Source organism: Hippocampus comes, unplaced genomic scaffold (assembly GCF_001891065.2).
Source record: "Hippocampus comes isolate QL1 unplaced genomic scaffold, H_comes_QL1_v1.1 scaffold36, whole genome shotgun sequence".
Lineage (NCBI taxonomy): Eukaryota > Metazoa > Chordata > Actinopteri > Syngnathiformes > Syngnathidae > Hippocampus > Hippocampus comes.
Window position 1 is genome coordinate 1236594 of NW_017805695.1, and position 17639 is coordinate 1254232.

At 40.7% G+C, this 17639-nt stretch overlaps 1 protein-coding gene and 1 long non-coding RNA gene across 3 annotated transcripts in view; one reads left to right on the forward strand and one right to left on the reverse strand.

Annotated features, from left to right (window-relative positions):
- The window catches only part of birc6 (baculoviral IAP repeat containing 6), a 101269-nt gene that overhangs the window by 57488 nt on the left and 26142 nt on the right, over positions 1-17639 (forward strand). Inside the window, exons 55-63 of the mRNA XM_019881884.1 lie at positions 152-283; positions 392-553; positions 629-802; positions 1538-1737; positions 2837-3170; positions 3356-3573; positions 5090-5254; positions 5521-5692; positions 15610-15832. Coding sequence (XP_019737443.1) covers positions 152-283; positions 392-553; positions 629-802; positions 1538-1737; positions 2837-3170; positions 3356-3573; positions 5090-5254; positions 5521-5692; positions 15610-15832 — 1780 coding nt within the window. The remainder of the gene's footprint in view (positions 1-151; positions 284-391; positions 554-628; positions 803-1537; positions 1738-2836; positions 3171-3355; positions 3574-5089; positions 5255-5520; positions 5693-15609; positions 15833-17639) is intronic.
- LOC109523096 (uncharacterized) lies at positions 8295-12209 on the reverse strand. 2 transcript variants are annotated; one of them, XR_002169700.1, is made up of 4 exons: positions 10476-12209; positions 9999-10072; positions 9059-9838; positions 8295-8964 (listed from the first exon to the last, which is right to left on the reverse strand). It is a non-coding gene; the product is annotated as an uncharacterized LOC109523096 (long non-coding RNA). The 2 variants fall into 2 exon arrangements; XR_002169699.1 differs by lacking the exon at positions 9999-10072.

Sequence of the window (17639 nt, forward strand, 5' to 3'; positions counted from 1 at the left end):
TGAATTTTGGTTTCCATTTCTTTTTGTAGTATTGTGATAATGCCAATAACTGTGCTAGTCTGCTTGTCCCATCAGTTGTTTTGAAGTTGGTGCTTTCAGAAAACAATGCTTTAGGAAATCTATGCCTCTTATGTTCTCTTCATATATTCAGACACACCCAGCATTACAGCCAAGCTGATCAGTGAGCAGAAAGAGGACAAGGAGAAGAAGAATCATGAGGAAAAGGAGAAGATGAAAGCTGACAGTGGCTTCCAGGACAACTACAGTGTGGTTGTTGCCTCAGGTAGCCATTTACCATTTGCATCCTCTAGTTATTTTATCATGATCAAATGACAAATGTGATGCTCTTTCTATGCTCAAAATGAGCGATTTTTCTTTTTCTTTTTCTTAGGTTTGAAGTCCCAGTCCAAGCGAGCTTTATCAACTCCTCCTAGACCCCCATCGCGACGGGGTCGGGTGATGAGTGACAAGTTGACGCCCTCATCAGGTGTGGACCCTTCTGCCAAAAGCATCAGCGTGCCTGTCTTCCACCTCTACCACAAACTGCTTCCAGGTACAACTTAATCCTATGCAAGGATAACATGCAAGCATATGAATCTTATATTGTTTGTTTCATCCTTCTCTCTAGGTCAGCCCCTCGCACCAGAGATGACTCTGGCCCAACTACTGACACTACTGTATGACCGCAAGATGCCACAGGGCTACCAGTCCATTAACCTCACCGTTAGACTGGGGTCCAAAGTCATTTCTGACCCTGGTCTGTCTAAGACGGACTCCTTCAAACGGTTGCGCACCGAGAAAGGTACAGAAAGGCAGTTCATGAAAAAATTACGACCACTCTTTTTCTATTCAACTGTATTTTTAGGCAGAAAATGTTGACACACTCACAATGTACAATCCATACCACGTTTAAGCGTTCTTGATGCTGATATAATAAGCAAATGATGAGTCAAATAACACAAATTAGTATGTAGGATATTTTTGGCCCAAAGAAACTCCTGCTCCGTCACACTGGTTAAATCACAGGTGTCAAACTCAAGGCCCGGGGGGCAGATCTGGCCCGCCACATCATTTGATGTGGCCTGCGAAAGCAAATCAAACATGTTCACTTCTATGATGCTTGCTAAAATTTTAACCAAAATTTCAAATTCTCATATGTAATATACAAGGGAGCTATTGTAAATTTTCTTGTTACCAAAACCCTCATTAGAGTAACTTAAACTACAGTTGAATAAACCAGTTTTCTTGACTTCATGATATGGTTTCACAGTCATAACGGCCCTCCAAGGGAACCGGGAACTATAATGTGGCCCCCGACAAAAAATGAGTTTGACACCCCTGGGTTGAATTGTAATTATTCTAATTTCATTGAATTGCTTATATTGCACTGAGCACCCAGATACCTCTCCTCAGTCTCAGTCATTTCCAAATACGGTTACTCTTCTGTGGTCTTATCAGACAAAAACACAGGATGTATTCTTCTTCAAAAAATGCTTTGAACTCCCAACAGCTGGTTCTCTTTTTCCTTTTTCTGTAGTGGATCACACTGACATGCTGAACAACTGCCCTGAAGATGAACCTATGACTCCCGGCGAAGAATGTCTTGACACCACAACTGATGAGTCCTTACTCGAAACGCACCCCATCCAGTCGCCGTTGCAAGTCTTTGCTGGAATGGGTGGCCTGGCGCTCATTGCTGAGAGGCTACCCATGCTATATCCTGATGTCATTCAGCAGGTAATATTTGCATTAGAACAGCCAGTCAAGGAACTAAAAGAAACATTTTAGGCAAAAATGGCCTCTATCCGTGTACAACCAAGCAGGGCGTTCCATGAATAAAACAGCAGCAAAGTTATTGGCAGAAGTTATTAGAAATTATTACTTTGGTGGATACATGAACAAAGCAATAGCTGTATAGTCATGGGGACCTTTAGGTGAGTGTGTTAAAATAATTTAGTAGAGTGGGCCAAAATTACGAAGCAAGAATTCTCATCAGTTAATGAAAATCTTGATTTCAGTTATTGCAGCCAAGGGTGGCACAAGTTGTTTGATTCATCATGGGTCAATTCCTGTACTTATTCACATTGGGCTGGTTGGGTTTAGATTTGTCTCCCCTTTTAATAAATGTAATAATTTAGAGACTGCATCATATACTTATTTCACATATCTTAAATTGCCTTGAGAACAGAAGCTCGCTCAAATGGAGGATAATCTGTATCAACTGAAAAGTAATGAAAGTTCATCAAGTCAGCATTACTTATAATCAACATATTGCAGTATTGTTTTACAAGATGTTCATTGCACATTTAACCACGAGTTGTATCAACCTCTTTTAAAAGTAAAAACAAAGAATTGTATGTTATAAAACATCTCTTTATTTTTGTAACTCATCGGTAAAAGTCCAACTAGCTTCTTGACTTTTATACTATTTGGGATTTTGAGTTAAGAGGATATAAAATGGCAAATGGGCTTTCACTTGTATAGTGCACTCAACCGGAATAAGTGGAGTTGAAATAGAAATTCACGCATAAAATAATTGCCTTAAACCGCTTATATTTTTGCACGTAGTAATTTAAAAAAAATACATACAGCTGAGCATATTTAGTTGACTTTAATTAACTTGTATTCATGTAAATGCAACTTGCTAACTTACTGCTACTTGTAGTAAGTTGATAAGAAAAATAATTTCACTACTTTGCGATAAATTCAGACACATACATACAATGCTTGAGGTTTTAAAATATCACGACACACAAGATCTTCCTCCCCACAGTATAAAAACTCAGTATCTCACATCTCTGACCTTTATTGAAGTGCCCTATTCTCTTGGCTACAGGTCAGTGCACCAGTTGTGCCCTCTGCAACCCAGGAGAAACCAAAAGACACTGATCAGTTTGAGTGGGTCACCATTGAGCAATCCGGAGAGCTGTTCTACGAGTCACCGGAGTCCATTGCTACCGAACCACCCCCCATCAACAAGCAGCAGTCCCAGTCGGCGTCTTCATCTTCGTCCTCAGTGCAAACAATGTCACCCATCCCTGCCCATTCCCTGGCAGCATTTGGCCTGTTCCTGCGGCTGCCAGGCTACGCAGAAGTGCTGCTGAAGGAGAGAAAACATGCCCAGTGCCTGCTGCGCCTGGTGCTTGGTGTCACAGATGATGGAGAGGGCAGTAAGTTCGAATGTATTTAGTTTTAGTTGTCGACAAACAGTTGTTGACTAGCAGGTTTTGCAACCTTTGCTATCATACACACTTATTAGATTCTTAAATGCTCCTTTAAATTGCCACCAACAATTGAGTGAACTGCTACTTTCTTGCTGAATACTTGGTTTTTGTTCTTTTGCTATCCCCTCCAGGTCACATCCTGCAATCTCCGTCAGCAAACGTGTTGCCCACATTGCCCTTTCATGTCCTGCGAGCATTGTTCAGAAGCACTCCTCTCACTACTGATGATGGTGTGCTGCTCCGTCGCATGGCTTTGGAGATCGGTGCCATTCACCTTATTTTGGCCTGTCTATCAGCTCTCAGCCACCATGCCCCCCGGAACCCTAACGCAAGCAACAATGTCTCTGAGGTATGGCTCACGGACATTTACCCCTTTTGTAAAACAGACATCTCTCTCCATACACCTCTTTTGCCTAAACCTCTGTCAGCCCCAGAATAATAGCAAGACCGACTTTTCAACCTGAAAAGATGCATTCAATTTTGTCATAGACATTTAGATTTGTGCACCAGAAGTGGTTGGATTGATGTGTGATGATTTGGACAGTATTCAACTACATATTTGGAGCTTTGTATTAGAGTCCTCCATGTGAATTCTGTGCAAAAACAGGCATATTTGTTTTGACGTACTCTCCCCGTTCTTTTATTTCCTTGTGAATTTATGGAGTTCTCATAGCTGAGGACAGTTCATAAGGCAGATGACTTGAACAACAGCCAAATATATTTCTCTGGCTGACCTTGAGCTCGAACGGGAGCAGAGACAGTCAAGACATAGTCTCTTCAAAAAGCAGGATGCTCATCCCCCTAATTCAGTTTAGCTGGTTTCAGCTTTGTTGGACTTGTCTATGGACATACAGTTAAGTCCAGGAGTATTTGGTCAATGGAATATGTTGAATGAATTTGCTTCGATACACCACAGTGGATCTGATGAGACAAAATCAGAATATGATTCCGCCCAAGTTCATAGGGTATCACCAAAAGGGGCTGCACAATCCGCTATTATGTAGTCGGGTTGTTATTTTTAGTAACAATTTTTTTACCGCTACAAGATATCGCGAGAAGGCGTATTGATTTGTCACAAAGCGATATAACAATTTTTTGAACATTAAAATGTGACACGATAATGGTGTTTTTAATGATATTTTGATAACAAGGGCTTTTCTGGAAATAAACCAATACCACCGTAATTAGAGGTAACACCAAATAAAAACAATGCCATTCCATTGGATTTTAATCTCAACCCAATTTAGCTTTACTGATTCCAAAAAATCAATCAGAATGTGTGCGCATTGTTGAAGCAGGGATTCGTAATGTATAGCATTGTGAAAATTACTGGGGAAAAAAAAAAAAACGTTCCCAGATGGAATGGAACTTTCCAATCCGACAAACAACATGCAAACTTGAATAAAAAAATAAAAGGGGATTGGGAATTTTGAGTATACAATTACTTTAATTATATTGATTCAATTGATCAATAACTTATAAAATTGATGTTGTGTCCATGTGTGGCCAACATCCATGTAAAATAAACTAGTCCAGTGCCAATAGATATAGTTGGATTGCAGCGCAGACACATGACACTGATGTTGACAGCATGTGCAAAAGATATGTTGAACGTTGATTTGTCTTCATGTTTTTCAGTCTCTGGGAAAATTCAGGTCACAAACTTTGAAGAAAATTCAATGTTGCCTTCAAAAACGGAATATGAGACGTGCCTGCTTCAACATGTCCTTTGATATCTCACATCTCTCAACCAATGATTGTCAAATTTGCCTCGGGATTAGTTCTGTTCACTTTGTATACCGATTGTAAGATAATTATTGTAGAGCTGCTGTCATCTTACAATGTCTGATGCATGTTCTTGACAGCCACAGCTGTCAAATTGTCATGGTGGAGGAACCACTGAGGAGCAGCAGCTTTACTGGGCCAAAGGAACCGGTTTTGGCACTGGATCCACAGCCTCAGGGTGGGATGTTGAGCAGGCTCTCACAAAGCAACGTCTCGAGGAGGAGCATGTTACTTGTCTTCTCCAGGTAAGTCGGCATTCTGTTCGACTGATTAAACGTACTGCTCGGAATGACGCGCTGCGCTGTAAGCAGCATTATACATAATCAGAATTGTATCAACAGTTAACGTCACTTTTTTTTTTTTTTAATCATACAGACTTGCTGAAAATTAATAAGGATGAAAAATATCTATCATTATAGGACAGTAATACTTTGCTGTGTATTAGTGAAGCCGTTTGTGTTCAGTGCTTAGACTTAATTATCTCCTCTGATAACGTGGTTCCGTTTCCTAGGTCTTGGCAAGCTACATTAATGCCGCAGGTTCCAGCAGCTTCCACAGCACTGATACATCTTCAGCAGAGAGCAGAACCCACAACAGCTCAGCACTCCCAGTAGTGCTGCAGGAGCTGCTTAGTCAGTCCTGTCTCATCCCCGCTATGTCCTCCTACCTACGGAATGATTCCGGTAAGCCCCTATTCCATTCATCAATTTTGTTGATACAACTGGGCAAGGCTTATCGATAAGTATGTCCAGGCCCCACCGGCTTATATTCCAACTTTTCTATTGGGTGAAGATGGCTTTCTTTGAATTTTAATTGCACATATTTGTCATTCGCCGTAGCTGACAAAGTTCAGTTCACTTAGGTAGTCAGTGAGTGATATGTGTCCAGCCTCATACATATGACCACTTTATTTGAAGTGTGGCCGATAGAATGTCTTTTCAAGGGGAAATGCCACTGCATTACCAAATGAACATGATGTGTTTAAATAAAAGCTGATAGCTCTTTGATCAATTTCTGTAAAAGAGCCAGTTGCCCAGCAGCTCTGGTCCTTCAATAAATGTCACAGAGAGCTGGCTGCAGCGAAAAAAGTGAGAGGCCTCCTCCTCCTCCTCCTCCTCCTCCTCCTGCTCTGGTGTCCAAAGAGCTGTTAGCCAGAAATAAATTGTACTGCTCAACCAGGGAGTGAAGAATAATATAATTGAAGGACTAAACACCGATGTCGAACAATAAAATTGTGTGTGTGTGTGTGTGTGTGTGTCTGTCTGTCTGTCTGTCTGTCTGTCTGTCTGTCTGTCTGTCTGTCTGTCTGTCTGTCTGTCTGTCTGTCTGTCTGTCTGTCTGTCTGTCTGTCTGTCTGTCTGTCTGTCTGTCTGTCTGTCTGTCTGTCTGTCTGTCTGTCTGTCTGTCTGTCTGTCTGTCTGTCTGTCTGTCTGTCTGTCTGTCTGTCTGTCTGTCTGTCTGTCTGTCTGTCTGTGTGTGTGTGTGTGTGTGTGTGTGCGCGCGCGTGTGTGTGCGCGCGTGCGTGTCTGTGTGAGCGCTTGTGCGGATTTTCTGCACTCGGCACTTCGGATTATAAGGCGCAACGTCAATGAATGGCTTAATTTAAAACTGTTTTCAAATAGAGGGCGCACTGCATTATAAGGCGCATAGAATAGATGATATGATAGTAGCTGCGGTTGCGCTATGCATCCACCAGATGATGCTACGCTAAAGAGAATACACTACAGCTTTCTATCTATTGAGCCCTGGCTGTCGTTGTGCTATGGATCCACTAGATGGAGCCAGGCTTAGGTGAATACAATACAATGCAATACAGTTTGATTTATATCAAGCCTTCACTGCCGCTGCAAAGTGCTTTACAGAACTTTTAAAATACTGCGCCCAAGAAATCTGAATTTTGATCTATATGTAGCTCCCTCAGGATGTAGCATGAAGCACAACACAAAAGTCCATAAAAATACACGGTTTATTCATTGGTAAGCCATGAGAATTGGTCACGAACACGGACATGAAACAAATACAAATGGGATTACATATCATTAAATGGAAGACAAACATTATGAAGACAATTGATTCAACAAAAAGGCACACACACCTCATGGGCTCACATCCACAAGCGGCTAAATACTATCCTTAGAAGTCTTGCTTGTGTCCTCCTTCCTTTGTTTAGTCAGTAGTTAACTATGCTTCTGGTTTTATCTTCGTTTCATTATGACTGCGCAGAGCTAAGTAGTTTTCTGTTTGAGTGTGTTGGCGAATACACATGTCGATTAATGTTGGGCAGTTTCGGTTACAATTGGTTCCTACTAATAATCACCACTAGATAGCATAGGAACACTAACAGGGAAACAACTCAATGGGGACTATAAAGCGACTGTAACTAACACCTTATACTGTATAAGGTGCAGCGGATTATAGGGCGCACTCTCAACGTTTGGGAAAATTGATTGCTTTTAGGTGTGCCTTATTATTCGGAAAATACGGTATGTGTGTGTGTGTGTGGCGGGGGGGTTACATATGTTTCTTTTTCATTCTAACTTCTTTTTAGGGACCACATCAGGAACTGAGTCATCATAAATTTATGGCAAAATAATATGCAGTTTAATCTGTTACAAAAGTATTCTTTATGTTCAGTCATAATATGAATAATTTGTAATTGACATGTAGTTGAACCTGAAGCCCAGAAATTCACACGAATCAGTGCCCAAGAAATAGATCTCCATTTCAAAAAATTTTGGTGTTTGTTTTTTAAGCATTTATCAATACCAGATAAACAGTAACAAATTAATAAACAGTAAGCAGAAAAAAAATGCTTTGCAATGCTTTTAAATGGAAATTTGTTCAATTAATCAATAAAATAATCATTAGATTACCGTAATTTCCGGACTATAAGCCGCGACTTTTGTCACACGCTTTCAACTCTGCGGCTTATTTCATGAAGCGGCTTATATAAAGACTTTTCTAACGGCCGCCTGTGTACCGTCTTTCTTTGTAAATATCTCATGTTACAACATGGGCACATGCGGCTTATACACAGGTGCGGCTTATGTGTGTACAAAATATTTTTTTCCTTTAAAAATGTAGTGGTGGGGCTTATAATCAGGTGCGGTCTATAGTCCAGAAATTACGGTAATTGATTCTAAAAATGATAGACAGTGACAGCCCTAAGAAATATGAAACGTGCCAAATTTTGACTGAGTCGGTTTCACGCCAACACCTGTGTGTGTGTGTGTGTGTGTGTGTGTGTGTGTGTGTGTGTGTGTGTGTGTGTGTGTGTGTGTGTGTGTGCGCGCGCGCGCGTGCGTGCGTGCGTGCGTGCATGTGTGCGCGCTCACGAACAAATGTACAATAATGATTCATAAATATGAACGTGTTGATTTTATTCTATTTATATACAAAATGTGTACTGGACCAGTGGGGCCAGCATCAGCGAACTTCGGGTGACCTGACACAGGCACGTAGTGGCCCCGGGTCATCTGGCCATTGTTAATGTACAACTCTGTAACTGGTATGAAGCGAGGAGCCCTTAATATTTTTTGCCACTTCATATCAGTTAGGGCAGCATTGTTGTCCCACCGCACTCCCATTTTAAGTAATGCGTAAACATCTCCGTGACAGAAAGAACAAGGCGAATGTGGCCTGACTGACTTTACTCTGTAAATGGGCTGTTGCTCAGAATTTTTTTTTTTTCCATACTATTTTCAGTGTGAAACCGTAGGGTTTCACATTTTCCCTGCCGATGCTGGATGAACCATTCCCTACACAGATGACCATGACTCACTATCTTCTAGTGAAAATGTCCCGCGACAGGTTGGATCAGAGCCACTGGTCGCTTGCACTCGTGACTTATTTACATTAACTCTTAAATAAATAAAATGCTATTAGGAGTAATAGCTCAATTCAGTGTTCTTTTGCTGTTCCAAAATAATCCTTGAAAAATATTTTACTATGATACCTAATTATAAATCTTCTTTTCTGCAACTGATATATATATTTTACTTATTTATATTTATAAATATTTTACTATGATACCTAATTATAAATGATACCTAATTATAAATCTTCTTTTCTGCAACTGTGATAGCCCACATAATGAGGCGAAAATATCCTTTGGGTTTTGAATGATAACAAATTTTAATTAGTAAAAATGACTTCAGTTTCATCTTGTACTCTCTTTATAGTCAAATGCTTTGTTCAACTATGGGCAAATCAAAGCAACTACCAGCTTAGGCTCTGTTTTTAAATAATATATTTCAGGTAAGAGACAACATATGACATAAATATTTCATTGTATCAGCAGTCAGAACAAAACGACTTCGAGACCCAGTTTATAGTTTTGCTGAATCATAGGGATGTCAGTCCTGGTTGAGCTCTTGCGTATGTCCATCATAGTTCCAGCTCCAGTAATACCTTCTTCATGTTTCATGCTGTCTCTTCCAACCCTTCGCTATCTTTCCAGCTTATGACTTTGACTTGGTATGTTTTCCGTGTCTTCACACAGTTCCTCTAACTTATCCCACCTCTTAATTAGGATAAGATTCATTTCAAACTTTTTGAACAATCTTTCCTAACTTAATATTGTTCTCTCAACTTCTTGTAGTCGTTTCTGAAAGTCGATTGTTACGAAAATATCTTATTCACTATAATGTGGTGTAAATGTATACAAACACAATTACAAATAGGTTGAGGAATGTGCCAACGATGCCTAACATGGCCAAGATGGATTCCTCCTGCTCCTCCTTCAGCTCCAGTGCACGCACATCATCAAGGGTGATAACTGTGGTGCCCATGATCTTGCAACTCCCCTAACCCCTCAAGGTGACCCGTATCTGGAATAAAAAGAAATAAACAATACTGTCAGTTTTCAAATTTGACAGAATAGGGTGGACATTAGAATGTCTTTGGCAAACTCTTCTCACCAATGTGTATCCATCATGAATTAAACCAAATATGGCCATGCAGAGCGGGGGGGTCACCATTTTTACTGACCTGCCACAAACTAGGAGATAAGGACTAATTTCAGGCTTTATGTCAACAATTGGATAAGCATAACCTTGGATTATCTGGGATGAAATTGTAAAATTACCAGCGGTAATGTTTCATGGTTGTCCTGTCAAAAGAAGCATGATTAAATGCTGCCATTAGAGCCTCTCACGTCCGCCCACTGATTTTCATGTGCTGTAAATGATTAAATACCCCAGATGCTCTGTGGAGTTAACGAGCGTCATTCGCATCCTCCTTGTGTAAGAAAATACAATTATTAAAAAGCTGCAGTGTGTCCTACAGCAAGACAAATACAGTACATGAGCAATAAGGTGTTTGTTATTTTCCTTTTTGCTGGGTGTATTTGTGAATGGACAGCTTCTGCAGTCTTTCCTGAAAAATATGCCGTCACTACTCATGATCGTATATCACATGAATTACAAAGGGGATTGCAGGTAAATGGCGGGGGGGGGAGTATCTTACCCTAAGGTGGTTCTGGTGCAAAGAATTGTCTTTCACCATGCTTTTTGGATCTTCATAAAATTCCTCGGATTTAAAGGCATGCTACATATGGAAACCTGCAGGCGAAGGGGGGAGAATCAGCAGCTTTGCTCAACTGTACTTCCAGGGAAAACCCACCTTGTGTCACATCCAGTTCAAAACACCAAGTCCAATGTCCCCTGATAATTGAATTCAGTCAGACCCTTCCCTAGTCTTCAGTAATTTTTTATCTGCTTAAGTACAACCAGCTTTATTTGATGATGGTGATGACGAGCCCTCTTCTCTCTTCCCACCTTTCTTTCCATCCCTTCCCTTGTGGTTCCCTGTTTTGTGTCAACTCTTCTGTACAATTCTCCCAAATCCCTCCTCATAGTGTTGGTTAATTTACCCACCCCGCTTGCTCTGTCGGTTACATCTTTCTTGCTTCGGATTCTTCTGGGAAACAGTGCAATTAGTGCTTCTCAATCAAGTATCTTGCTCACTCCGGATGCATCCGACCCCGAACGATATATCATTGTCTGATAGTTGTGTAGGTGTGTCAGCTGATGTCTCTATGCCACCATGCCTCCAATCTTCTAGCGGAGAACGCACAGGTCCCTGAAGTAGCCAGGTCTGGTTGTTGATATTCCAGAGGAAGATAAAAAGCCAAAATATTCCATAGATTAGATCACTGTGGAGAGGCAGAGGCAGCCGCAGAGCCAGACGATTACTATAGTCTTCGAGATGTTAACGTACCGGCAGTGACAGCAGTGTTACGGTGGGTCCTCAACACCAGTTAGATACCATGGCAGGACTGTGCATTGCATAACCGAGCAGAATGATGGCAAAAGAGGGAGGACGGATCCTGATGGCCGTGGCAATGAAGGAGCATAAGAATGAGCAAGAAGAAAGAGGAGGGTGGGGGAAACAACATTGCTCACGCTTAGCGTTCTCTCCTCCCCTCTCCCTGCTGTGGGGGCTGGTTGTGCACACAGAAGCACAGCTTCTACCAAAACAGCGCAAATATAAAAAGGGAGGAAACATTTTTTTTAAAATGTCATACCGACACTGCTGTTGGTGTGACGTGGAGCCCATCATCAGCTGCTGCTTGTTGGACAGAGCCATGCAGAAGAGCGATGGAGGAAGGGGGGGGGGGGGGACTATGAAGCAGTGGTGAAATAAAAATTGGTTGAAGCTGGGCGGAGGACAAAGCAGGAGGCAGTGAAAAGGGATGGGGGCAGAGGGGATCTGTGCGCACGTTATTTATCTCTAAGGGGGATGATTCTGTGACAGCCGCCATGGACGTTTAGTCGGCTCTGGTCTTAGATTGCTGTAAAACATACCTTAATGACTATATTATCGAGCATTTTATTTCTCTGTTCTATCTGTGGACTCAATGTAGGATCGTCACCCGGTTTAATTACTCATCGCAAAACATCACAAGGCTTCAATGGAATGTTCAGTATTTCTATTTACTAAATGCCAGAATAATGAAAGAAGGAAATTTTAGGGACCATTTTTCAGTCTGTTCTTCAAATTCAGAATTGCACTTACCCTAAAATTACTATCCATTCAACAGTTTGGGAAAACCCAGATGAGGGTCTTGAGGGGTTTCGGAGAGGTTTATTGAGAACATTTCAGTTCATAAGAGACACACCTGTGGATGAATTTTCGACACAATCCTGAAGCACCATGTGTAACATAATTGGAAAGTCAAAAGAAGTCAACCAAAATATCAGGAAGTTTTGCAGTTTTGAGATCCCTGAAGGTGCCACATCTTTTCAATTGTACGCAAGTACAAACACCATGCAAGTACAAACTCTAGGTATCATACCGCTCAGTAAGGATATGGGTTCTCTGTCCCACAGATGAATGTACATTGATTGGTCAAAAACGTGCGTTTCGAACCAAGAACAAAACAAAATACCTTGTAAAGACGTTGGCTAAAGCCAGTAAGACGTGTGTCATTATCCGCAGGAAACTGAGTCCTGTAAGTGACATGGGCTCACTGCCAGGAAGAAATCCATTACTTAGGAGAAAAAAAAAATCCAGATTACAGTTGCACACAAGGACAAAGAGTTTAATTTTTGGAGACATGTTCTGTGGTCAGACGACACTAAAATTGAACTGTTTGGACATAATGAGCATCATTCCGTTTGGATGAAAAAGGGAGAAACTTGCAAGCCTGGGAATAGCATCCCATCAAGGAAGGTACATTTTGAAGGAGAACAATTCAAACTTGATAGATTCGGTGGGATTACAGTTCGATTCCGTATGGTATGGCTGTTACGTTTGTCGTTAAGTTATGTTGACATTTTTCATGTTAAGATAACTTTTCAAAGAAAATACAAATCATCAGCAACATTAGATTTCCACTGTACCTGTCGTGCAAGATGTGGTTTGTTATGACTCAAGGATGGCACATTTTAAAATTTAGCAATTCGGGTTGGTTCAATCAAAACCGATTCTCTGATTCAAATCGGTATTCTTTGCACCTTTACTCAATCTTAATGGAAATATATGGGCAGACCTTAAAAGGCATATGAACAAGGCATTTTACAAATGTGGGTCAGTTATGCACGCATTTGTATTTTTCTATAATGGATGTAAACAGCTGGTTTCAACTTTGTATATTATGTGTGTTTGGAAGAGTACTTGATATCTCAAGTTTGTTTTGCTTTCAATTTGGTTGAAGTTAACATTTTGTCCTCATAGATTTAATGTCTCTGACAAGACATCGATAACCATGCATCTCTAGTTTGAAGAATGCCGTTTGCTAATCAAGTGACTACAGAAAAACAACTCCTCATTCAAGCCTAATTAACTTTAGCGAAGCAACACTGTTCCTTCTCATTCTCTAGCACGCAATTTAATCATATCAGTGACGGCATCACTTTCAGTCAGTCAGTATGCATTTTGCACGGTTTGCATGCTAGCCAATGTTAATGATGCAGTTTTAAGGAGTCTGGTACATGACTCCTGGAAGCTTCCTATTAAACTGACTACATACCGAGCTTCAAGCTTATTTCCATCCATCTTTTGGAGACTGATTACTGATTGGCAGTGAGGGGAAAAATTGTCCTAGATAATAGATTTTTTTGACAATTTGTGGCATTTCAGAGTGAGACAAAAGAGATTATATGATTTCCTTACAGGAAAGGTTCTTCTGTCTTAAATCTTCGGCTACTTTTTCCTGTTTGTTCAACTGACTCGCCGCTTTAATGCACATTATTACAATGTCCACTGAGGCAGACAGTGTGTTGGCAAAACTTTACCATTTCATTCTCTAAACTGCTCATTTGTCTTAAAAGGTTGAAGAAGACCTGACACACTTCAACCATGATCTTCAGTTAGATTATCAGCCACCCACCGGTTATGTCCCATTTGCTTTTTTTTTCCCCCCTGTTCCCAAGGGAAACGATTAAACACCACGACTACCACCAACCATTTGCACCCTAATGCCTGTACTATTTTGGCAGTTTTGTAAGTCGCGCTGCGCTGCGTGAAGTGGGTGTTTTTTATTGAATGTTCTCATTGTCCACTGAAACATACACTAAATCTCAGTTACAGCAGAGTGAATTTGAAGCTCTCAAGCAATGTCATTGCATCACCGATGTGCACCCGCCTCTAGTTGTTGTCATGGTGATAGCAAGACGAAATTTAGCACTTGACGTAGTGGTCTTATGTGCGCTGGAGAGAAAAGTAATAAAATGGAAAGTGGTTTCTCCCACCCCCACACCCCCCCTTTTTTTTTGGTGCTGATGATAGTGGTCGTGACTGTATGGACACGGTATATTGTTCAAGTCATTTCATGGCATCTTTGGCAGGCAAGCGCACTGAGATGATTTCTGTAAATATCAGACACTGTTCGTCAGAGCTTTTTTTAGTTTGCATAACACTGCTTTTTTTTTTCATCATGTATTGAATTTTCAGATCTTTCTGGTAGTTGAGGTGCTCAAAACCGTATTCAAGCAATTATGCATTGCACAAGTTTTTTGAACCCATTTTTAGTGACGTTATTTCCAGATATGTTGTAACTCAAGGTTGTTTTAAACTAAAATAATTTCATTTTTATTTTAATAATTTAATAATACCACCCATGAACCCTATTTGTTTTCTTTATGTGGATGGTCCCACCACCACCTCACACCCCAGTAAAATACCAAATATCACTTTGTCAGCTATGACCACAGGGATTTTAACAATGGACTGTGTTGGTTGAGTACATTCGAAATTGGTTGAAAAAGATGGTGTGAGCAAGGTGAGGGATAAGAATCTTGATTGTTGGCAGGGAGAATTTATAGCCTGACAGCAGTAAGGAATAACACACATACAATTACAGACTACATTCATAAGACTCGGCGTTGTTCATTCATTATTAGCACTTGAGGTTCCTGTGTGACTGGTACCACCTTCTATCAACCCCATCAGATCTTCAAATAAGAGAAATACCACACTGTACAATGCTCTGTGTTGGCATTGGTTGTAAACGAGAACTACAAATGACCACGGGCCTATTTCATTCGGACGGCCGACATAAACGTAGTTTTTTTTTAGCCTGCCTCCACTAAAGCAAACCATGGCATACTCGACCGACGACAGTAACCTGTACTTTGCGTGGTCTTGGCACCAAGTGCTACCATGAATAATGAGAAATCAGGAGTACTTGATGTAATTTACTCCAGAGATGGAACCTGTTTTCGGAGAACCACATTGTGACGTGATGATTGTGTTAATGATTGTGTTCCAAAACCAAAAAGAGGACGATAGCCTGATTCAACCTTACCAAGATTTGTCAACCGAGGACTAAACATTTTTCTGTAGATTCCCCCAAGTCCTTGCGGTAGTGTGTGTGTGTGTGTGTGTGTGTGTGTGCGTGCGTGCGTGCGTGCGTGCGTGTGGTATTTGCTTCATGCAGGCCCCAAATATGAACCTTGTGGAGGAATATTTTTCATGGCCACCATGGTTATCAAGGAAATGAGAAGTCACCAGCTGACTGTTATCTGATTGTGTTATTTGCTTAGTGTGATCCAGGGTGAAACTGTCTGTCATAATTTCCTTAAGAATCTTTTGCAAATATATATATTTTTTATCTAAACTATAAATTGATCTTAAGCACTATTTTGTGTCTTTGTAGTTCTGGATATGGCACGTCATGTGCCCCTGTATCGGGCATTACTGGAGCTGCTTCGGGCCATCTCAACCTGCACATCCCTCGTCCCTCTGCTGCTTCCTTTGTCTGGTGACCGAGGGCAGGATGAAGAAGAGGAGGATGAAGAACAATCGGAGGGACAAACTTCTGTTGGGATGCTGCTGGCCAAAATGAAGACATGCGTCGACACGTACACGAATCGCCTCAGGTGGGACTTGCATGTGAACAAAATTGTTGGTACCGCTCCGTTAGTGAAAGAAGAACCCGCATGGGTGACAGAAATAACTTCCATCTGATAATTGCGAGAATAAATTTTAAAAAATGGATTACCAATAAAAATCAGAAATTGCTATTAAATTGTGGTTCAACAGAATTATTTGAAAAAACAAATGAAACAGGCCTAGACAAAAATGATTAAACAATATTTTTTGCACAACCTTTTGAGGCACTCACTGCAATCAAATGATTTTTGTAATTTTCTCTTGAGAATTCTGCACTTCTCAGCTGGTATTTTGGCCCACTCACCATGGGGAAACTGCTCCAATCGTGAAGGAAAAAAAAAAAAAACAAAGGAACCTTGAGAAGGAACCACAGATGGCAGGGTAATCACTTCAGGATGACCAGACCGCAATGGATGCTAAATGGGCAGCATTTAACCCATAATGTCGTGCTATACAATGTCTAACTACTTTTTAGAATAGCGTGGGAGTCCGTTTAATAAGATGAAGCACTGTAGTAAGACACCTCTGGATTAATAGGTCCACTTCAAAACACAGCCTGGTCGGTCGATGCAGAATTCTCCGTCACGATGCCTCTGGGAAGGAGGCCCACCTCACATCTTGTCCCACTTAATCGGTGCATATTGCGTACAGCAACATTAAATTTGGTCATTGTTACTTAGCCCCCTCTCCAATTAGCGGAGGATGGGCAGGAGAAGGAAGAAGCGGGACCAAAACAGTCCTATAATGCAAGAGTATAAAAATAAGTCGTAAATCGAGATTTAAGCATTTCTACTGAGGTAGCAACTCTCATCTCGACAGGTAGGGCATTTCACAGCATTGGAGTCCAAACGCTCTAGAACGCTCTGGAACCAGCGGACTTCTTTTTGGCTCTCGGCATCACCAAATGACAAGTCTATTTTAAGCGATCGTTTCGGGAAGAAATGTACAGTACCATTAAGTTGGCGAGATAGGAAGGAGCGAAGTCCCAGAATATTTTATGAGAAAGTAACAAAACTTGCCAGTTGGCCAGTATGGAGTAATTTGATGAAAACTCTCATGTGCTCGTCAGGAGTCTCGCTGCAGTATTTTGTTACGAACTGAAACCTACAGTTAGTAAAAAAATTAATATGAGACATGGGAAGACCAGAAAGCAGCACCTTATAGTCGTCAAGGTTATCAGGTTTACAAAGCAAAATATTGAAGGTCATCCATTGTTTAATCTCATGCCTCTAGATTACAGCAATCACACAGTTTCATAGTGTCTAAATGCATATATAGTTGAGTATCATCGGCAAGACAGAAAAAACAGTTTTATTGACATATAATATCACCAACCGGAACAATGTAGATGCCAAGCAAAAGAGGGCAGAGTATTGTTCCCTGTGTGGCTGCACAGGTGACATTGCAATACTCAATGGTCACATTTCCATGAATTACAGGTTGCGTCCTCTATGAGAGAAAGATCTAAACCAAGAAAGTGTTGAGCCTGTAATATGTAGTTGGTTGAACTTGTCTTTATGGTGAAATTATTTCCAATCTCTTTAGAGGCTGTTTGATTGTTGATTTGCATTTTGAATTAATCCTCTACCTAACAAATAATGGGGAAAGATTAATTTGTTCCATGGATTAAACATTTACATTTAAATAATATACAGGTGATATAACACTTTCTGAGTGAAATGTCGCAAATACAAAAAGATGTTTGTGGGGGTTTTTTTAGTTAAATTTTAGTTAACACTTAAACACAAAACAGTAAACTTTAATATTAACAAGTATCGCTTTCAGCAAATAGTT